General features: G+C 54.8%; 3 protein-coding genes across 13 annotated transcripts in view; 1 reads left to right on the top strand and 2 right to left on the bottom strand.

Moving 5' to 3' along the window:
* Window positions 1-2,934, bottom strand: part of Tsc2 (TSC complex subunit 2) — a 33,609-nt gene extending 30,675 nt beyond the window's left edge. For all 7 annotated transcript variants that reach the window (XM_041676034.1, XM_041676036.1, XM_041676035.1 and 4 more), the window contains exons 1-3: window positions 2,864-2,934; window positions 2,257-2,423; window positions 14-100 (exon numbers count right to left, since the gene is read on the bottom strand). In XM_041676034.1, the coding sequence (XP_041531968.1) occupies window positions 14-100; window positions 2,257-2,394 (225 nt within the window). In that variant the 5' untranslated portion in view covers window positions 2,395-2,423; window positions 2,864-2,934. The remainder of the gene's footprint in view (window positions 1-13; window positions 101-2,256; window positions 2,424-2,863) is intronic.
* Window positions 2,935-3,002: 68 nt separating this feature from the next.
* Window positions 3,003-9,750, top strand: Nthl1 (nth like DNA glycosylase 1). Of its 4 annotated transcripts, none has more exons than XM_041676363.1 (6): window positions 3,003-3,182; window positions 4,426-4,652; window positions 5,297-5,467; window positions 6,240-6,399; window positions 9,380-9,485; window positions 9,564-9,750. In XM_041676363.1, exons 1-6 carry the CDS (start codon window positions 3,080-3,082, stop codon window positions 9,685-9,687), a joined length of 891 nt encoding a protein of 296 aa, XP_041532297.1. In that variant the 5' UTR covers window positions 3,003-3,079; the 3' UTR covers window positions 9,688-9,750. The 4 variants fall into 4 exon arrangements, with proteins under 4 accessions (XP_041532297.1, XP_041532296.1, XP_041532295.1 ...); XM_041676362.1 differs by having other exon boundaries at window positions 5,294-5,467; XM_041676361.1 differs by having other exon boundaries at window positions 4,423-4,652.
* Window positions 9,751-10,485: 735 nt separating this feature from the next.
* Slc9a3r2 (SLC9A3 regulator 2) lies at window positions 10,486-20,811 on the bottom strand. 2 transcript variants are annotated; one of them, XM_041676573.1, is made up of 7 exons: window positions 20,415-20,811; window positions 17,920-18,120; window positions 12,998-13,177; window positions 12,625-12,778; window positions 12,517-12,560; window positions 11,735-11,797; window positions 10,486-11,528 (listed from the first exon to the last, which is right to left on the bottom strand). In XM_041676573.1, the coding sequence occupies exons 1-7, from the start codon at window positions 20,625-20,627 to the stop codon at window positions 11,370-11,372; spliced, it is 1,014 nt and encodes a 337-aa protein (XP_041532507.1). In that variant the 5' UTR covers window positions 20,628-20,811; the 3' UTR covers window positions 10,486-11,369. The 2 variants fall into 2 exon arrangements, with proteins under 2 accessions (XP_041532507.1, XP_041532508.1); XM_041676574.1 differs by lacking the exons at window positions 17,920-18,120; window positions 20,415-20,811 and adding an exon at window positions 15,569-15,718.
* Between the last annotated feature and the right edge of the window lie 429 nt (window positions 20,812-21,240).

Here is a 21,240-nt window from a genome sequence, read left to right as displayed (position 1 = left end):
GAGGCAAACCTACCTCTTCAAATTTCTTCGTTTTTGCCACATCACATATCTGTCCTATCATACGGATGCGATTGTTGAGGCCACATTCACCACTCAGTTCCTAGAAAAGGGGAAAAGGAAAAGGCAATGGTTAGAAAAGAAGCCTCCTCAACTGCCAGTCACAAACCACCTACAGCTTGTTCTGCATCTCACCTGTAAATTGAATTTACAGGTGTTTAAGGTTGCCCAAGCTGTGCTTGAACTCACATTGCAGCCCAGGGCAACCTTAAACACCTGGCGATTCTTCTGCCTCAGCTTCACAAGTACTGGGACTACAAGGGAAAGCCACCATGTTCAACTGTAAACCTTTTCTCGTTTTTATTTTTTGTGTATGTAGCTCTAGGTGGCCTAGAACTCACTCACAGTGAGGACAAGTCTGGCTTCAAACTCACAGAGATCCGCCTGTCTCTGCCTCCAGAGTGCTGGGATTAAAGGCGTGCGCCACCAAACCTGGCAAGCTGTAAACCAGAATTCACAGAAGAGCTTACTCCTCCAGCTCTTGCACTGACAGGCAGTAACTTTATTTCCCTGACTTGAAGGTTTTGTTAGATAAAACTCACATAGCATAAAATATACCATTATAACAACTTTATTTATTCATAGTAGCTTCCTATGTGACCCTGGCTAGCCTGGAACTCAGGCCAAGACTCAAGGTAGCCTTTCTGCCTCAGACTCCCACGTGCTGGGATTATGGGCATGAAGAACAACCAGTCTGGCCACTGTAATAACTTTAAATTGCAAACTTCCGCATTAGCACAATGCTCACAATCATCTCCACTGTTTCAAGAATGTTTTGATCACAATAGAAAGAAGCCACATACCATACCAATTCCTTCTTCCCTCCAGCTCCTACAGCCACCTCCATGGATTTGCCTGTTCTGCACATTTCATGCACTAAACTCATGCATTATGGAGACTGTCTATGTCCTTCACGTAGCATGCTTCACGCTGGGGCATGTGTTACCATTTGATGCTTTCTTCTTTTAATTAATACCCCGTTATATGCAGATGTGTCATATTTATTTACAGCCATCATCAAATGATGAGTATTAGGTTTGTATCCGAGTGGAAAATGTTCCAAGTATAAAAGTTCAAAATTATTTATGGGTAAGACATACATGCAGGTAAGAAACCCATACACAGTCGGGCCATTGTGGCACACACCTTTAATCCCAGCACTGCATAGGCAGAGGCTGTTAGATCTCTGAGTTCAAGGCCAGCCTGGTCTACAGAATGAGTTCCAGGACAGCTAGGGAAACATAGAGAAAACCCTGTCTCAAAAAAAAAAAAAGAAAGAAAGAAAGAAAGAAACCCATACACATAAAATAAAAATTAAAAATAACAAGTGGCCAGGCGGTGGTGGCGCACGCCTTTAATCCCAGCACTCGGGAGGCAGAGGCAGGGGGATCTCTGTGAGTTCGAGACCAGCCTGGTCTACAAGAGCTAGTTCCAGAACAGGCTCCAAAACCACAGAGAAACCCTGTCTCGAAAAAAACAAAAAAAATAAAAAATAAAAATAAACAAGTGGACAAATGTGAGCTACATATGACATGTGATGCCCCAACATACTGGCAACTATCCATGTATGTTATATGTAGCATATGTGAAAACTGGGCTACATCTTCACTATGAGGAAAAGCTGTTAGGAATTATTAACACCTCATCATGTTCCTAATCCCATGAAAGGATGACTTTCAGGCGACATCTAGAAAAGTGGGCTTTCTTTTCTGTGTTTTGCTCTTTTGAGACAAGGTTTCTCTGTATCACTGTGAAGCCCTGGCTGTCCTGAAACTCTGTAGACCAGGCTAGCCTCAAACTCAAAGACCCACCTGTGTCTGTCTCTTGAGTGTTGGGATTAAAGAGGTGCACCACCACCACCCAGCTTTTTTTTTTCTTTAAGACTAGGTCTCACTATTGCCCCAGGCTGTCCTCCAACTCCATAATCCTATCTCCTCAGCATCCCCTGTGCTGAGTACAGGGCATCCACCACGACACTAGACAAAGTAAGATTTCATGCATTATCTAAACCCTAAAGCAAGTGTGCTAGGGCAGGTCACAAAGATCCTGAGGAGAGATGTGTACATACGTCTGCGCAGGACTGGGGAGAGCAAGCCTATGCACAGTCCCCAGCAACCCACCTCCCACAGAACCCAGTGACAAACCCAGCCTTCCTTGCACTTCACGCCGGGCTAACCAAAGCAGAGGCGGCTCACTCACTCTCAAGATCTCCGCTGTGATGATAAACTCCGTCTGTTTGCCTTCTGCACACCTGGGATTTGGCCTTGATGTTCCCAGTCCCAACAGTATCTTGAACTTCTCCTTCAAGCCTGAATCTTTGCTTGCTGGTTTGGCCATGGTGAGCAGAGCAGTACTAGGGAAGTGCTCTGTGAAGAAGAAACATAGTATTTGACACACCAGAGGACGGGCTACGCCCTCCAGGCCCTTGAGAAGAACCTCCAGTTGTCAGGATCCTAGGTCTAGGATAGGCTACTCTCCCTACAACTCCTGGGGCAACTCAATCCCAACCAGGATCAGCCCATGAGGTATCGGCCTGATCTAGCGAGCCACCTGCCGTCGCGGGGGTGCACAGAGCGATGCTAGTTGTCATTAGTGTTCTTTTTATATGGAGGAGGAGGAGCTGTCGCGAGGACAACAGAAGCAGAGGCGAGCTCACACAAGCAATGGAAGGCTTGGAGCACTGGGACTTGACAGCAGTGGGCGCGGCCCAGACTTGGATAGTGAAGGGTCAAGTCCCCTTCATCGCGACGCGGCCATACAATCATCCCGACCCACACCAGCGGCCAGAGCCTTGCAGGATACTCACCCCGCGCGCGCCCGCGGCGCGCAGGACCCTCCTGCAGCCAGGAAGGGCGCACACCCCCGGCCCACGGCAGCTGCCGGAAGCGCAACCTGCACTTCCGGGGGCGAGGCTTTGCTGACTATCTGCGTTGAGTTTTCTGGGAATTGTAGTTCCGCGTGCGCGTTGAGCAAGTCGAGGGACCGCGGGGACCACCGGGATGTGTAGTTTACAGCCCCAGGCATGAACACGGGGATTCGGATGCTGACTCGCAGTCGGAGCCGCGAACCTAGGATCACGGCAGAAGGGTGTGGGGAGGAGCTCACGCCACGAGAAGCTCCTGCAGGTAGCACTGCGCCTGGAGGGGTTTTGGAGGAAAGGCGGGACTTGGAATTTTGGCTCCAAGCTGAGGTTCCCGGGCCGCATGATCTGACCTTAAACCCTAGGCGGCACGTAGTAGGCAGTCGGCCACTAACTCTTGAGTCTCACGTGCCCATGCCCCACTCAAGCTTTTTCCAAGCGACTGGGACCCACAGGATCTGCAGGGGTCCGTAAGACTGGGTTCTGGACGTGTTCATTCATCCACCCTTGTCACCAGCGAAAAGTTTCAGTCCAACAGCCTTGCTTGGGACATTTATTTGTTCCAGCCTGGCTGGGGCACAGCAGCTCAACCTCAGAGCTGCCTCTCTTTCTTTTAGGGCCTGGCTGTGTGCCAAGAACACAACCAGCCAGAAGTTTTCTCCCCCAGCTGGACGGTGGTTCTGAAGGAAAACAGGCCCCTAGCAAAAACAGGAAAGGGCATGGCACTCATTTGTTCTGTAGCCATTAAGGACCTACTATGTTCCAGGTAGTGGTACTCAGGGGGCAGTTATCAAAGCCCACCCGCACGTCTCCAGCTAGGATTTATGCTTGTGATTACAGCAAGAATGTGCATAGACACCAATGGTCCCAAAGCGGTTCAGTCATGGAGACGACTGGAACCCAGGCTGAGACTCAGCAAGAGACAAGTGCCATGAAAGGAAGACAAGTGTTGATACTGTCAGGGCAGCAAATGCTTTGATGTTGGGAGAGTTGGAGCTCATTCTGAGGACAAGGATTTCTGAGAGGGGAGTGGCACAGTGTTAAGAAGTTCTCTTAAGGACTGGAGAGATGGCTCAGAGGTTAAGAGCACTGCCTGTCCTTCCAGAGTCCTGAGTTCAATTCCCAGCAACCACATGGTGGCCCACAGTAATGAGATCTGGTGCCCTCTTCTGGCCTGTACAGGCCAGCAGAACATTATATGCATGATAAATAAATAAATCTTTTTTAAAAAAAAGATTCTCTTTATGCAACTCAAAGGGCATAGGACAGAGGAAAGGTTGCATCATCCTAGAGGCTGATTACACATTACTAGTGTCTCGGCGTGCCAGCAGGCACTTTGTCAGACTACCATGTCATGTTGTGACAGGGACAGAGCACTTTTACACACGCCATGGTCGATAATGGACAGTTGTACGACCAAGTGAGAGAGAAGTGACTTGTCAGGAAAGCAGCACCCTTTCCCTACCCTCGTATAAAGCTCATGCTCCAAAGACTGGCACTTTTAGCAGAAGGAAGAAAAAGCCACCTGACACGGAAGACGCGGAAGCTACGTGTGGCCTATGAGGCTTCCAATGGTGAGAAGGATGAAGATGCTGAGCCCCTCAAAATGCCAATGTGGGAGCCCCAGAACTGGCAGCAGCAACTGGCCAACATCCGAATCATGAGAAGCAAGAAGGATGCACCTGTGGACCAGCTGGGCGCCGAGCACTGCTATGATGCCAGTGCCCCCCCAAAGGTAGGAAGAACGTCCACCTGCCCAGGGGATTCCTTGTTCTTCCATGGAAGCAAGACACTTGCTTCCTCTCTGATCTCAAGAAAACAGACCAAGACCTGACAGCTCCCGTAACTGACACCATCCCCTACAGACTGCATGGTACAGTCTACCTTAGGGAACTGGACACCATGCATCCCCTGTCATTCACTGTGACCACTGTGCATGTCAGGAGTGCCTGAGACTTGAGGCCTCATGCACAGTGGTGACATTTGGCACCATTCAGGAACGTTTGAGGAGAGCCCCTCACATTGCACTGGTTCCATAGACTAGTCTTAGCTCTAATCACCTTCTCTGCTGGATGACTTGAATACTTCTATCTCTGGGCCTTCTTGTCTCTAAAATGAATAGTGTTAACGTTGACCGAGTAATAATAGTAACAACAGTAGCCAGTGGTTGTCTGGTATCGATTCTGTACTAGGGATGATTCCAAGTCATTCACTGGGGCTTCACACTACTCTATAGAGGCAGGTGATTAGTCCACGTAGGTGTGACAAGACAGACCCTGCTATCCCTGATGGGTAAGAGGTCTAAGATACCAAGTAGAGATGGGTCAGGGACTTGACTCAGATCCATCACCATCGTGGCCCCTGTCATTGCACAAGCAGGTGCAGAGGTACCAGGTACTCCTGTCGCTGATGCTTTCCAGCCAGACCAAAGACCAGGTGACAGCGGGTGCCATGCAGCGCCTACGGGCCCGAGGCTTGACCGTGGAAAACATCCTTCAGATGGATGACGGCATGCTGGGCCGGCTCATCTACCCTGTGGGCTTCTGGAGGGTAAGCCTTATGTATGCTTGGCAGCAGAGCCACGAGGGGGCAGTGGTCCAGAGATGGCGGACAGGCCATTTCTGACTGCAGAGGCCTTTCGTGCTTCTGACCTGCCAGGAGTCTACACCATGGGGCTAGTTCCCTGTCCCTGAGGCTTTCGGGATTTTCCTGTTTACATCTCTACATTCCTCTATCCTCCCACCTAGCTGCCTGCCCTTGCCCTTCTCCCCTTCCCCTCCTGGGCTCCCTGAAGTGCACCACTCCAAAGAGGCTGCCCCCCCCCTACTTCACAGAACCCAGGGTGGTGGGTGGATCTGTTGAAAGCAGCTCTGTGGGTGGGGCTGCTTCCCCTTGGCACCGTGTGGGCCACGTCTATCAGATTGGTTTTAAATAGCCCTCTCCACTCAAGCACAGGATGGGAACCACCCAGCTGGTCTGGTAGTTGCTTGGGGGAGCCCCAGACTCCAGCCTTCCTTCCTGAAGGTCCAGGTGCTACTGAATCTAGGTCCTAGGGAGAGAATGCTGAGGCAGGGTACCCAAGCTGGTTCCCACACATGTCATTGGCTCACATGAATGGGAGGAAGCTCTAGGCATGTACTGGAGCCCTACTAGGGGCTCCTTCAGCCCTCTTTGCTGCTTTTGGTTCCTCACCTCCTGGAGAGGTGGGGCAGGTAGATATCTCTACATGGGACAAGGGCAGGTGTTGGGTAACTCTGGGTACCCATAGGTCCTCCCCGATTAAGCTATGCCTCACCCCAGGCTGACCCACACCATCTTTCAGAACAAGGTCAAGTTCATCAAGCAGACAACCGCCATCCTGCAGCAGCGCTATGAAGGGGACATCCCTGCGTCCGTGGCAGAGCTGGTAGCCTTGCCAGGTGTTGGACCCAAGATGGCACACTTGGCTATGGCTGTGGCCTGGGGGACTGTATCAGGCATAGGTGAGTGGCTTGTGCCTCACAGAGGGAGAAGTTAACTCTGAGCTTGCTTGCCTCTGTTAGGGGTTCCCCAATTTTTTTTGAGTTAAACCAGAATATCAAAAGGGTGTTCTCAGTGCTGAGCAAACCAGCCTGCTCTCAGCAGGACACTGATGACAAGAACTCACACTTGCTGGTGTCTGAGGGACCTGGAAGCCATGCGGTTGCCACACACTGCAGAGTCAGTGGAGAGTGTGTCACCTGTAGGGAGGAGGCTTCTCGGTGGGTGGGTAGTGTGACAGCCCTGGGGAGCCTGACCTGGGCTCCAGGGATCTGGGGAGCCTTTTGTATTCATTGCTGTTGTTATTGTCTGTTTTGGTTTGGTTTTTTATTTTGGTTTGTTTGTTTGAATTTTGGTTTGGTTTTTGGTTTTGGTTTTTCTAGGCAGGGTCTTTCTGTGTGGCCCTGGCTGTCCTGGAACTCACTCTGTAGACCAGGCTGGCCTCAAACTCACAGAGATCCTCCTGCCTCTGCCTCCTGAGTGCTGCGCCACCACTCTCAGCTCCTGCCTCAGTTTCTTAAATCCTGGGATAATTATCATGCACCACTGTGCCAAACTCCAGGAAATCTTTCTGAAGTCATGTTCCAGTTTAGAGCTTCTGGTGAGTTAGCCAGACCAGGAGGTACAAGTATGTCCCAGGCAGAAGGAATAGCAGACATAAAGCTAAGAAACAAAACAGGAAACTCTAGAACGGGGGCGGCAAATCGAGGCAGAGGCTGAGGTGGTGGTGGTGGAGGAGGAGGGTGATTGCTGGGGTGGGGAAAGAGGGTCATTTCTGGATTCCCATCATTGTCTAGCATTTGAAGCACCTCTGCATAGGTAGGTTGAAGACATACTCCATGGGGCAGGGACAGACATGCTGCCTTCTCAGAACTTTGTCCAGAGTGGCTGGGGTTCCTGTGGTCACACAGAAAGCAAGATTTAGCCCTGACTTCTCTCTGGGCCCCCAACCCCTGGCTCCTGCATGTGCCTGGTGGATGTGTTCCTTTAACCCGTCTCTAAACCTGTAGCGTGGTAGCCCTGCCCACTGGGTAGAGGGCAGCTAGGGGCCCAGGACTTTGACTAGGAGCTGGTGACCACCTGTTGAGCCTGGAGAACAGCAAACCTTGGAAGAGCCTGACAGGAGGAAGTGGGCGAGGCCTCCCCACCTCTGCAGCAGCCTCTTAGTCGACACTTGAGCTTATCTGTCCTCTGTCCTCAGCTGCCTGTGTCCTGGGAGCTGTGGTGGGTGGCTGTGTGGGGGAAGGGCCCTTCAGGGAACTGCACTTCCAGTGGACGGGGCAATATCTGAATGCCGCCCACTTCTCTGTAGTCTGAGGGCCTGGTTACCTTCAGTGAGACCCCAGGGTTGCCTGCCAGGGAGAAAAGATACCCCCTCCACTGAAAAGCTAGAACTGTGGCACTCTGACCCTTGCAGCTGGGTGACCTTAGGTCACACACTTGACCTTTCTGAACTTCAGTTCACAGCCAGTGACCTAATCGCCCTCCTTAACAACACAAATGTGTAGGAAGCCCCTCTGCCCAGCGTAGGAGGCTCGTACATGACGTGGTCCTGGATTGGGCCTCTGGGGTTCAGAGAAGGAAACTGAGGCTTAAAGCTTCCATCATGTGACTCCGCACCCCCTTCCCCCCCAGCCTGCACCCAAGCCTTTTCCCGGGCAGTAAGCAAGTCAGGGCTTGGAGACTGGCTAATGTTTGACAAACCTTGGGAAAGGCAGGGCAGGCACTGCAGTTGACTGGGTGGCTTGGCAGGCAGCCCCAGCAAAGGGATAAGGCTGAATCCTTGCAATGGGCAGCTGATAGGAGCGCAACTAGAGCCAGACTGACCCTGCTCTCCACTCTGTCCCCAAGAGCTGTAGTAGCAGGTGCCAGGCAACTCTGTGACAGTGACCTCTGGGCCAGCCCCCTGGGCCGAGCTGCTGCCACCCAGCTCACATCTAGTGGATGGGCTGGTGGGGGTGCTTAGGACCCCAGAAGATGGCAGAGGAAGCCAAGCAAGGCCCCCCTGATCCAGGCCCCATTCTTGAGGGGGCTTTGGATCAAGAGTACACACTTTAGGGGTTGGGTTTTTTGTTTTTCCCAGGATAGGGAGTGAGTTGCTTTTTTTTTTTTTTGGTTTTTCGAGGCAGGGTTTCTATGTGGTTTTGGAGCCTGTCTTGTAGACCAGGCTGGTCTCGAACTCACAGAGATCCGCCTGCCTTTGCCTCCCAAGTGCTGGGATTAAAGGCGTGCGCCACCACCGCCAGCAGGGAGTTGCATTTTTGTAAGAGAGTCTTCTCTGTAGCCCAGGCTACCCTTGAACTCAGAGCAATTCTACTTCAACCTTTCAAGTGCTGGGTTACAGATAGGAACCACTATGCCTGCCTCACACTGTTGGTTTGGTGTGGTTTGGTTTTTGGTTTTTTTGAAACAGGGCTTCTCTGTGTAGCTCTGGCTGCCTGAAACTTGCTGTGTGGACCAGGCTGGTCTCAAACTCACAGAGATCCAGTCCTGGGATTAAAGGCGTGTGTCACCTACCCAGCTGCCTCACACTCTGTTTTGTTTTGAAACAGGGTTTCTCTGTGTAGCCTTGGCCTTTGTAGAACAGGCTGGGCTTTGAACAGAGATCCACCTGCAAGCCTTTAATCCCAGCCCTCAGGAAGCAGAGGCAAGTGTATATCTCAGAGTTTGAGGCAACCCGGGTCTACATAGTGAGTTCCAGGATAGTTGGGGCCATGAAGGGACCCTGTCTCAAAAAAAAAAAAAGCTCCTGCACCCCAGGTTGAGGGCTCAGACTCAGCCAGCCCTGCCGATGCACTTCCTTCTTTCAGGCTCCATGGTTCCCATCTTGTTTAGAGGTCCAGGTGAGCGAGGCCCTGGGCTCATGCTTAGGACTGGAGATAGGGACAGGGTACAGTCCAGCTGGCAGAATGCCCTTGTTCACCCTGCCCTGTCCCCAAGCAGCGGTGGACACACATGTACACAGAATCGCCAACCGACTGAGGTGGACCAAGAAGGTGACCAAGACCCCAGAGGCAACACGCACAGCCTTGGAGGAGTGGCTACCCAGGTACAGTGTAGCTGGATGAAGCTGGAGGAGGGAGCGGCCCTGCCCACTTCCACACTGACCTGCCTCTAACCCTTACAGGGGGCTGTGGAGTGAGATCAATGGACTGCTGGTGGGCTTCGGCCAACAGATTTGCCTTCCTGTCCATCCTCAATGCCAGGCCTGCCTCAACCAGGCCCTGTGTCCTGCTGCCCAGAACCTTTAAGAGTCCCAGGGCTTCCTCTGGCCAGTGTCTGTGAAGTGCCTTTGGGGGGGGGGGGTAGTGAAGTTTGGGGGGCCGCAGGGCGTGTAATAAAGCTGGGAGGTTATTCACACTTGACCTCTAGCACAGTTGATTTAGGATCAGGCCAAGAAGCACGTGTGTGAACGCGGTGTGTGCACGGCATTCACATGTCAGGGGCAGGACTGCCTGGGAGGCTGTGTGGGGACATAGTGTATCCTGGGGAGTGGGGGAGGGAGGGAGGGAAGAGCAAGCAGGGAGTATAAACCCAGGAGGGAGGAAACAGAGCCAGCTGCAGCCAGCTGCTGGGAAGCCTGCAGGGGGTGGGGGGTGTCCTTGTGAACTGTCACACTCTGTCCTGCAGCCCCAGCACTTCCCTGAACCTTCTAGCTTCTGAACTTGTGCTCAGCCTGTGCCAGGAACCCACCCCCATGTTAACAGGAGAACTCTAGAGACCTAGACTCTGGGCTACTGGATGCAGGCTTAACAGGACGGGTCTTGTTTTTTTGTTTTTTGTTTTTGTTTTTTGAGACAGGGTTTCTCCGTGGTTTTGGAGCCTGTCCTGGAACTAGCTCTTATAGACCAGGCTGGTCTCGAACTCACAGAGATCTGCCTGCCTCTGCTTCCCGAGTGCTGGGATTAAAGGCGTGTGCCACCATTGCCCGGCTCAAGACAGGTCTTGAAGAAGCAGGAGGAGAGGTTGGTGTCATTCCTCACCTAAGGGTCTTTTGGAAGGGGCCCTGTCCCTCAACTGAAGACTCAGAAAAGACACAGGCGCCAGAGTCCAAGGCAAGGCCTGTTTAATTTGAGGGTGCGCACATGCGCTATGGCTTATGAGGCAGACTGCGGTGCCAATAAGTGAGTCTGGGCATTGAAAGCACTGAGGAAAGGGCAGAGGGCAGGGGCCAGGCCCACCATTTCCGGGGTCCCGGCTGCAGAGCAGGACAGGGGTGGGTGGTCCGGAGCTCCCCTCTCGCAGACAGGGAACCGCCATCCCTGGTCCCTCAGAGAACCGAGGCTTTGCATTCCAGAACCCGGCACGTGGGAGGCAGCCAGCAGCACAGGGGTAGCCAGGCGGAGGAGAGAGGCCTGGCCCGGGGACCATCCCTCACTAGGGAAGCTCCCACAGACACAGCTGGCCCGCGGGCTGGCCCCTGGCTATCTGTCCCCTGCAGTCCCTGGTCTCTGCTCTGATGGCGCTGCTGACAGGGTGGATAAGAAAGGGTTTGCAGAGAAAGGTTCGTTTTATTGCAATTATTTAGAGTGAGTCCCAAGGGGGTGGGGGAGGGGGCTCCACTATTAACTAGAAACATATGTGGAGCTGGAGACCTTTTAGGAAAAAAAGCGAAAACATGAATTCCTTTTAGTCAGCAGGCCCGAGGCAAACAGCAAAGGCCCTTGGCAAACCACCATTCATCGCTCCTCCCTCTCTCACTGTGTCTCTGTCTCTCTGTCAGTCTTTCTGCCTGTCTGTCTGTCTCTGTCTCTCTCACACATTTCTGGGTTTCTCTCTTCCCTCATCTCGCTATGACAGCCACAGCACCCAGTGGACAAGACAAGGGTTCATGGGGTCATGGGTCCAGTCTGCTGGGGCTTGGGGAGCTCTGGAAAGGCCCAAGGTCCGTGCAGGAAGAGACCCTGGGGCCCCTGGACAGGCAGAGAGGGGCTCAGAAGTTGCTGAAGATCTCTCGCTTCCGGTTCCAGTCCATCTGTGGTGCCCGCTTGTTGACCCGGGTAGCTCGAGCCTTCTCCTTGGCTTCAGCTGCTGTGGGACTCAGGTGGAGGCCACTCTCCTGGAAGGGGTCTCGCTTCCAGGCATTGCCATCCTGGGTACAGGTGCAGACAGTGAGCCATATCCCTGGCAGCTGCCTCCCCAAGGAACTTACACCAGAGGCCACCTCAAGGCCTAGGACAGCCAGCCCAAGAGGGTTCTTGGAAACAGTAGTTCCACCGTCCTGGTAGGTATTTCCTTCCACAGAGATTAACTCCTAAGCCTCTGAAACCCCACTTGTGAACACCGCAGCAGAATTACCTCATTGTCCTTCTCTGAGCCTGGCAGGTCACTTCGGGATGAGCACACAGAGCCACCGTTGAGCTGGGTAGGAAACCAAGGGTAGGTTGTAGTTACAGTGGCCCCATCCTGGTGCACCTAGATCTGCACACGTGCTCACATGCCCACGCTCTCGTGCACGCACGGTTCACTTTTGAGCACACACACAGCACAGCTGCATCTCATCTGTCCCTTGTTCAGCAGTGAGCATCACACGTCTCCCGCTGCCTGGGCCAGAGCGTAACTGGCGCCTAGCAGCGAACAGATGAGCCCGATCTGGCCAGCCATGATGGGGAAGAGCAGCTGCGGAATGGGAATTAGCTACGTGAGTGTCACCTGATGTCAAGCTAGGGCCAGCGTCCCAAAAAGGTCAGAACTGAAGACGACTCAGTAGTCACGTTGGAACAAAGCATGGAAGGGTGGCCTAGGGCCCAAGGTGCCCTCCCACCCTGTGTGGGCCCCAGCACTGACCCCATATAGGATCCACAGTGTGTTTTTGTTTTGAGACAAAGTCTCTATGTAGCCCTGGCTGTCCTGGAACTTGCCATGTGGAGCAGGCTGACCTCAAAACTTGCAAGTGCAGGGATTGATGGTATATACCATCATGACTGGCTAGCACAGTGGTATTTTTGAGGTGACCAGTGAGATAGGTTTCACAACTGTACATCCTCAAGGGCAGAGCTCTCCAGGACACGCATCCTCTATCATGTCTGGGGATGCGGAGGTGGAGGCACACTTGGGGTTGCATGGGCCCACCCTCTCACCTGGGCAGGACTGGTCCCGTTTGTGACTGGTGATGGCAGTGGACCTGTGGGGACAGCATGTTAGTGACTGCACTGAGCCTACCCTGTGCCCCTAAGGTAGTAGCCTACCTTCCACATGCTCCTCAGTGGGTATGACCCGCAACCGCTTGAAGTGTTCATCAGTCTCTGGATCTACCACCAGCAACCGGGCCTCATCCTCCCGGGCCTTGATTCTGGCAACAACTTCAGCATGGCGCAGCCCCTCCACATTCTGCCCATTCACCTGCCACCACCCACACAGGGTCAGAAAGGCCTGAGGGGCCCAGTCGGCCCAATGCCACCCAGCCAGGTGTGCCATCAAATATTCATCGAAGCCACCACCAGCCGAGGCAGCAAGAGGAGGTGCCAGCTCAAGTTCCCTGCATCTCCCCTCCTCCTGCAGGGACCTAGAGCCCAGACATGGACACTCGGGGACACACAAATACACAGCAACCCAGGGTACCTCAATGAGCCGGTCCTGGGCACGGAGGCCAGAGTGTGAAGCAGGCGAGCCCGGGTCCACAGAGCGGATGTACTGACCAGGGCGGGACTTGTCACTATGCAGATTGAACCCGTAGCCCTGGGGTCCCTTTCGCAAGTGGCAGAGCCGGGGACGCAGCTCCCTGGGGGGCCCATTGACATCCTGTAGGCACATAGGAGGTGACATCAGGCTCTGCCCCAGCCTCCCAGCCCGGTGCTCTCAGGAACCAACCCCAGGTTTCACTGGTAGATACTCTATGTGCCCTATGACCGAGGAGCTTAGTAAGCAGCCTGTGATACAGCTTTGGTTGTGTGGGGGTTTAGTGACAAAGCCTATTCCCAAACATGTAAACCTCTAGTGAGACAGCTGCTGAGAAACCATGGAAGAATTCACAGGGGTCACAGCACAGCTTGAGGAACCATCACAGGAGCAAGACTGCCTTCAGGCTGCACCTCCCCCTCCTCTTCCTCCCTTCCCTAGGGCTGGTGCCTTGGAGGCCTGAGCAGCTTTGTTTTCTCCAGAAGGCCACCAAGAGGCTTCCTGGGCTGTGTGGCAGCTGCTTGCTTTTGAATTCCAACACTAACTGGAACCACTGCCCCCACCTCATGGGCCCAGGAAAAAGAGGCTTCAAGTAGATGCCGTGAAGGCCACTCCTAGACTACAATGCTTCCTAGCCCACAACACGGAAGGGCTCGCGGTACCCACAGGGAGCCCCCACCACTGCCCCAGGCTGCCTTGATTTACCTCTGGCATCCTGCAGAAGATCTCTGGGACAGGAAGCTATCAGGCAGGGGCCAGCCTTTTGACCCCCTACCCTAGCCAGGGGCCAAGCCAGAGACAGTTGCTGAATGGCCAGCGGCTGCCGGTGCCCAATTACACAGGGCCAGTGGCCGGGGTGGGCAGTCAGGTGGCAGCTCAGGTTTCTAGGTGTGTGTGCAGGTGACAATGTGCTGGCTGGGGGTACTTCCCTCCCTGTCCACCACTACCCCTGCCGTCTAAGAGACCACAGAGCAAGGTCCTTCAGGTCTCACGGCAGAGCTATAAATCTCAGGCACCTGTCTCCCCCCACCCAGAATACCTCTGACTATTCCAGCTGCCCACTATACCTCCCTTTTTAGTGTTCTGGTGAGAAGGTCCCACGTTGTAACCCAGGCTAGCCTCAAACTCAAAGTCATCTTTTGTTTTAGCTTCTGGGTTCCAGAATTACAGGCATATGCCACCATGCCTAGCTCCAAACCCTAAATGTGGTGTTAGTCGTGTCCCTGGGTAGCAGCCAGCCGCAGGAGTAAGTCTATGCAGGGCTACTCCTGGCTTTAGGATTCTGGGATGTCCCCTCAACCTGGACACCCCCTTTATGTCTAGCCTGCACTCAGGATCCCTTCCTTGACCCCAAAGCCCAGCTGGAGTCTCCTGGGACCCCTTGCTGCACAGCCACCATCTGCCTCATTACACCAAGAATTACAGAGGTAAAATGTTCTCTAGTCCCCCGGGGGTTCGGCGGGACAATGTTGGCTGAATTCAGGGTTATAAGGCCTCCGAGATCTTCAGAGCCCCACTGCATAGATCTGTCAGCGGACACACAGCTGAATGTACAAGGGCTTTGGGGCAAGGCCCTGATGGCCCCTGACAGAGGGACCTGTCAAAGCACCCTGGGACAGCCAGAGACTAGTTCACAGGGGAAGAGAGACTGGAGCAGAGAGCATCAACACAGTGCGAGGGACTGTGTGGCCACTCCTGGCACGATGTCATGTCCTAGGAGGCAGGCCCACATCATGTGGCCAGAGAGACAAGACATCCAAGCTTATACTTATAAACAAGCAACACAGACACACACAGCCGCCCACACATGCAAGTTTATGCCCATGGCACTGGTCCCTGTGGCCTCTTCCCACGGCCTCTGTGGTAGCCTACAAGGCAGGGTTTCTTGGGGCTCCCCAATGGGAAGTAGGTCTTGGCAAGCTATTGTGATCATGAAACTAGGAGCTGTTCTGACCAACCCCCAGCCACAAGTCAGACCAGTCCCCTCTCAGCATGGGCTGAAAGATCCCTAAACGGTCTCTGGCCACAAGCAGAGTCCAAGCAGCGCCAGGCCTGGCAGAAGACCCTCAAGTATAAGAACTGCAACACACCCTCAAGCCCGTGGGGTAGAGGGGGACAAGCAAGTGGGGGTAGGATGCCCCCACGAGCAGTGGGAGGGGTGCATTGCTGGAATTCTTCCTCCCAGCCCTAGCTGTGAGCACACTTCCTGCCTTCTTCAGACAGGCCCTCTGGCTCCCACGGGCTCTAAGACACAGAGCCATAGAGCTGGGCAAGCCCCAGTACCCCTGCTGAGCCTATAGCCAAACAAAGGCTGATATGGGGGTGCCCTAGGAGCCAGGCTCTGCCCCCCCACCAGATAATGACTCACCAGCCCCAGTAGAGAAAGGCCCCCATTGTTGCTTGGGGTCCATCTTACAGGCACAAACATCCCCAAGTTCCCTGTCCCTTCCCAGAGACTGAGCTAAGGCTGGGGTCCTGACAGTCCGGCTCTGCCCCCACTCCACCTGACCTGACCTGAACAAGCCCCCGATGGAAGTTCTGTGGAGGAGCTCCTGGGGCTGAGGCAGGCAGCATGGTATTCCTGGAGCGAGCCATGAGCGGTGAGCTAGGAATGGCAAGCAGCGAGTGACCCAGCCTGGAGTGGCCTGAGCTCTTGGGCCAGCCAAGACTGCCACCCCACTTATCTACCTCCCGCTGTGGCCCAGGTTCCCTGGGGATGGGTGGGGACATAGGGGCTGACTCACTTTGGGTAGCAGGGTGGTGACTGAACCCCCTCCCCTGTCCGGCGCCCCCCACACCCAGCTGGGTTTCCGTCCCAAGAAAGGAAGGAAGGAAGCTGCTGGGAGGCCCTGCCCTGCTTCAGGACCCAGAGCAGTGGAGACAGGGAGTCAAGGGAGGGGACCTTGGCTAGAGAACAGAAGACAGTAGCTGGGGGAGGGAAAAGAGGACAGAAGGCACCAGGGGAGTCCCAAAAGCTTGGCTGCTGTCATTTTGCTCCACAGCATCCTATACCGCGAACCCACCACCTGTAGAGTTACACCATCCCCGACTCGGTCCCCAAGTCCTCCAGGAGGTGCAGACACGGTAGGACCAAGGGGGTGGAAAGGCATGGTCTATCACCACCTCCCTATCCCTGGCACTGCTAGCTGCTAGGTCTGTTTGGGGGCTGTCCCTGTCATCACTGCTAGAATCAGCTCACTGCAGCTGCAGCCACCCCCAGCCCTGAATGGCCTGGGCTGAGTCACCACTGACTAGGCCTTCCCGCCCCCAAAGGGAGGGGCAGACCATATCAGTATTCTCCCCTGTCTCACCTCCCCTATCCTGCAGGCTGGGACAAGAGACACAAGTTCAGGGTGGATGAGAAAGCTCTAACCTCCAATGGGAGCCCCTAGAGGACATCCCAACACTGCTGCCGCAGAGCAGAGGTACACATGCCTCACCAGTCTGTCCAGTCCCCAATCCCCCCATCATCTGAGGCTCCCACACCCAGCCTGAGGCAGGCTATCTTAAGCCTGGTTTGTAGGAATCATAAGAGGCTCCCCTTTCTCGTCCACGGGAAGACTGTCCCTTGGGCTCCTATACCTTCTAGAGTCCTTGTCCCTAGATCTGACCTATCTACAATGGGACAGGCCCATTGTACCCCCTTTTGTTCCTCTAAAAATACGCCCAGAGGAAGCCCCCTCCTAAGGCTTCCTGCAGCCCCTCCAAGCCTGAAATAGCAATGGCAGGGAAGGACCCACCCACAGTCAAGGGGCCTGGGCCACCCCATCTCCAGATAAGGTCCCAGGGTGGATTTTTCCACAGGAAGGTGACCAGGGCTGTTTTCATCTAAATGAATGGACATGGGGGAAGAGGGATCTTCTTCCTAAGGAGAAATGGGTGCTTGGGGAAAAAGGGAAGCTCTTAGTCCTCAGACAGAGGAAGGTGGGCCTGGCACCATCTTGTTCCCTCAAGATTCCTTCTAAAGACTCCTGATCTTAAACAGCCAGAGGGAAGAATCTAGATCCCAGGGCTTAGCCCTCAGGTCTCTCAGAAAGAAACACCAACAGACTCAAAGCAGACACCTTTGCCCAGGTTGGCCTCACCACTGGGAATGCCATCTCTCGACCTCCAGACAGGTCCCATAGGGATCAGCACAGACCCAACCAGCTAAAGTGGAGACACTGGGAGAGGCCTCCAGCCACCCTCAGCCAATGGCTCTCAGAGCTAGAAGTGGAGATTAAAAAGAGACAATAACACCAGGCCCTCCAAGAAGCAGAACAAACAGCCTGAGGCCCTTCCTCCAGCCCCAGGTCCTGCCTAGGTGGCTACTGGGAAGGGGGAACAGATCTTCCCTTGTTTCTTCCAGGTCACCTATCCTGGAAGGAGACAAGGGGGAGGTGCTACCCAGGACAGCACACAGGGGTTCCCTAGGGGAGGGAAGTCAAGGGAAAGACTCATCCCAGAAACCCTTTCTAAGGACCCACATACAGCTCACCTGGGTGCCAGCCCCTGTCCTCGTTCCCGTTTCCCTGGAACCCTCCGTCCCACTACAGCAGGATCTAATCCACCCAAGGCCTTCGGAGCACATGGATGGCTTAGACAGATACATGGACAGAGCCTAGGACAACAGATATCTAACAGACACTCGGTGCCTTAGTGTCCCAGCAGCTCCACCCAAGGCTCCTCAGTCAATGGAACCTGAAGTAGAGGGAACAAAGACAGAAAGGGTAGCCACAGCGGTCACCAGGGGCATAGAGTGTGGTTATTGCGGTAGGGAAAGGGCCCTGGGATGATCAAAGGTGATCAAATTGAAGATTTTATCAGAGGCAGTGATGGCAGTTCTGTAAAAGGCTCATTGTCCCCCCACACATAGCCCACCATACCTTCTGGCCAGTGTCAGAGCCAAGGCTGCCCGAGCGTGCCCAGTCGTGCTTTGGTTCCCAGGGGTTGTGGACTGGTGGAAGGCCTCGATGGGCCATCTCCTCGGTGCAGGTCAGCTGCCGCCTGCTGAGTTCCTCATCTGTCTCCTTGTCCACCACGAGCAGCCGAGTCTGCCCCTCCACAGCCTTGATCCTCTGTACCACCTGGAATGGGTGGGTAGTGGGACCAGCTCAGCCGCCAACACCCGGGGCAGCACATGGAAGAAAGGGCACCACTCCCGGCTAGGCAAGGCTCACAGACAGCAGGCCAGGGGTGGGTAGCTGGACTGAGAGGCCTGCGAGCTCCACCCCCCACCCCCAGTTTCCAGTAGCTCCCTCCCCTCTTCTCCCTGGAGCTAGAGCTGGGGCTGCAAGTACTTCAGTATCCTCTTGTGGCCTTGCATTCAGCTCAGGTAAGGACAAGAAGGAGCAGCCAAGAGCAGCCAGACAGGAGTGTCAGAAACTGTTCAGCTGAGCTTCAGGGTTTGAGTCTAGTCTATGCATATGTGTGTACATGCTTATCTACATGTGTGTGCTTATCTGCATGTGTGTGCTTATCTGTATGTGTGTGCTTTTGGGTGTGTGCATGTGTGCGTGTATGTGTGTGTGTATTTTAAGGTCTGTCTTTTGGTCTAGGTGTAGGAGAGAGTTGGCCCCAATGTGAGTATTTGGACCGATTTCTTTCTCTGAGATGCAGTGTGACTCTAACACCCAGAAAGATCTCGAACTCCAATTTGCCTCCAGACCAGGACCAGAAAACTATTCCTGCTGGACCCGCAAAGAGGTGAAGACCTCGGGCTTCTACTAGGGTGCTGGTAGCTTCGGGGAAGCAGGATTGGGCTCCAGCAGGTGAGGAGAACAGTAGCAGGTACAGCGGAGGAAGAGGTGTGACTTTACAGCCATCTGTGTGTCTGGATGGGTGCCTGTGAAGTGCAGAGCGCGTGTGGGCCACCATGGGTCATGCAGGATGTTAACATGAGTTCAAAGGGAGACATGCCCACTGGATATCTGAAGGGCAGGAAATGTTAACAACCAGCACCCCCGCAGCCTGAGGGGGTGAGAAGACAGGGTCCCCATCATTATTTCACTTAGTATCTGCTATCACGGATGGATAGGAAGGTCAGACCCAAGGCCATCTTCACCTGTTCTGTCAGGGATCGTCCTCTCTCCCCAGGACAAACAGAGCAGAAGAATCCCAGCACCCTGACACTTCTGGAATGGGAACCAAGCCAGTCACCCACTATCTGTCAGTAAAATGGAGTCGTGGTTTTACTTCCTATCTTCCTGAGCAGTAGAAGGTGTCTAACGTGGCTCCGTGTGACAATCTTTAGAGACTAGCACCCCAGAAACTTGGGGTAAACAGGTGGATTCCAGGAACTGCTAGAGGCAGGTGACACCAACTCTGCTGGCCTCTCCCTTGCCTAGTGCGCCAACCTTTGGGCTCTATTCCCATCTCTTTAGCACACAACTAAATCCAGTGGTCACTGTAGGTAGAAAGCAGGCCTGGTGAAGGAGACAGGAATTCAACTCGTGGCCCAGCAAGAACCACCCTGCTTTCTCCAGGCCCACAAGTAAGTCATGGACATGCTTGGTATTGGGGAATCCAAAACAGAAAAGGTGGAGGGAAGCTGGACCCTTGCCAAGGTCTAAGGTGCTTCTACCCATCAGTGGGATACAGACACCCCAGGGGTAGGTAAAACCTGCAGAGAAAACAGCTTTCTTTTAACTCCCGGAGGCAAGAGCTTGACAGTGACCTCTACAGAGCCAGGCAGCCTCTCAGGAGGAGGCTCTTTCTGAGACCAAAAAAGATGCTACCCCTAGAGCTAACTCGGCCAGACCCAGACATACTGGTCCATGAGAAGTACTAGTATAATCAGGCATGCAGACACACACACACACACACACACACACGGCCGGCACACATGCTTGAAGTGTCCACACAACCCTAGACACACATTCCAGCGCTGACACAAGTATGCTTTCACCCTCTCCTGGAACAGTTGGGTAGTGTGCTCATATGGATGACCCCAGAGAGACCTGCAAGCACACACACACACACACACACACACACACACACACACTCACACATTGACAGAAAAGCATCTGTACCACAAGGCCACAAGGTGCCTTAGCCACCTCCTCCCCCTCCATGGCACACAGAGGCCAAAACTAGCAGAAGCAGCCAGGGCCCTGGCCAGAGTAGCCGCAGTGCGGCCCCTCCCTACCAGGATGTTCTCCCTCCCCCGCTAGTGCAGGACCGAGCTTCCTCACCAGGAGGCCAGCTGGCGGGCCACGTCCCACACCTCGACACCGAGCCCAAGCAGGCCCCTGTGAGACCCTTGCCGGGTCCCACCATGTAGCACGCAGAAGGGGGGGGGGGGTCGTTGGCATCTTAGCCGGCGCTGCAGTGACGCGCCCCCCGGAGGGAGCCGGGGGCGGGGCGCAGCGCGGGGACCCACCTGGTGATGCGTCTCGCCCTCTACGTTGACGCCGTTGACCTCAACCAGGCGGTCCCCGGCGCGCAGCGCGGCGGCCTCGGCTGGGGAGCCTGGCTCCACGCGCCGGATGAACTGGCCGCGGCGACCCTTCTCGCCATGCAGGTGGAAGCCGTAGCCTTGCTCGCCGCGTACCAGGCGACACAGGCGGGGCCGCAGCGACTCCGGCGCGGCCATGGCACCCGCTGCCCCCTGGCTGGCCGCGACTGGCCACGGCTCCCAACCACCCGCAGGCTGGAGCGCGGAGGCGGCGGAGGCGAGGGTGGGAGAGCGGGCAGCGGCCTCGGTAGCTCCCGCTCAGCTCGCGGTCGCCTCGGGCTCCGGCTTTGGCTCTGGCCCTGGCCCCTGCTCCTGCTCCTGCTGCAGCGCCGCCCCCGCGCCCGCCCCTTCCCCGCCCTCCTGGCTGCCCCCGCCCTAGCCCAAGCCCCGTTAGCTAGGCCCCTGCCTCCGCGCCCAGAAACCCTGGAGGACCACGGAGTGAGGATGGCACGGTCATGCAATCCCCCCGGAGTTCCTGGGACTCCTGTTTCATCCCATTCTGGCCACGCTCCGTAGCGCCAGCACCTTTGCCTTCTGTTCCAGGAATCACTCTTTCAGACACCTGCGTACCCTACTCTGAGAGAGGTCCTTAAAATGGGGAGCGTAGAGAAAGGATCTAGTCAGAGACCAGAGGGAAAGAGCAGGGGCCGCCGCGCCTCCCTCGGAATGCACCCTCTACCCTCCCGGGCTTCTGCCTGCTCCTTCTTTGCCCTCTGAATCTAGATCCCCGAAGTTGTCCCGGCCCAATTCA

The sequence above is a fragment of the Microtus oregoni genome, unplaced genomic scaffold (assembly GCF_018167655.1).
Source record: "Microtus oregoni isolate MIOR12 unplaced genomic scaffold, Mior012 000027F_ref0000203, whole genome shotgun sequence".
Classification (NCBI taxonomy): Eukaryota; Metazoa; Chordata; class Mammalia; order Rodentia; family Cricetidae; genus Microtus; species Microtus oregoni.
This window is presented reverse-complemented; position numbering and strand designations above follow the sequence as displayed.

Coding starts and splice junctions, on each gene's coding strand:
- Nthl1 (XM_041676360.1), top strand. CDS start 3,080: ATGAACACGGGGATTCGGATGCTGACTCGCAGTCGGAGCCGCGAACCT. Junction 5,468..6,239: donor ACCCTGTGGGCTTCTGGAGG/GTAAGCCTTATG, acceptor ACCATCTTTCAG/AACAAGGTCAAGTTCATCAA. Junction 6,400..9,379: donor GGGGACTGTATCAGGCATAG/GTGAGTGGCTTG, acceptor GTCCCCAAGCAG/CGGTGGACACACATGTACAC.
- Slc9a3r2 (XM_041676573.1), bottom strand. CDS start 20,627: ATGGCCGCGCCGGAGTCGCTGCGGCCCCGCCTGTGTCGCCTGGTACGC. Junction 11,798..12,516: donor ACGGGACCAGTCCTGCCCAG/GTGAGAGGGTGG, acceptor TTTCCTACCCAG/CTCAACGGTGGCTCTGTGTG. Junction 11,529..11,734: donor GCTCAGAGAAGGACAATGAG/GTAATTCTGCTG, acceptor ACCTGTACCCAG/GATGGCAATGCCTGGAAGCG.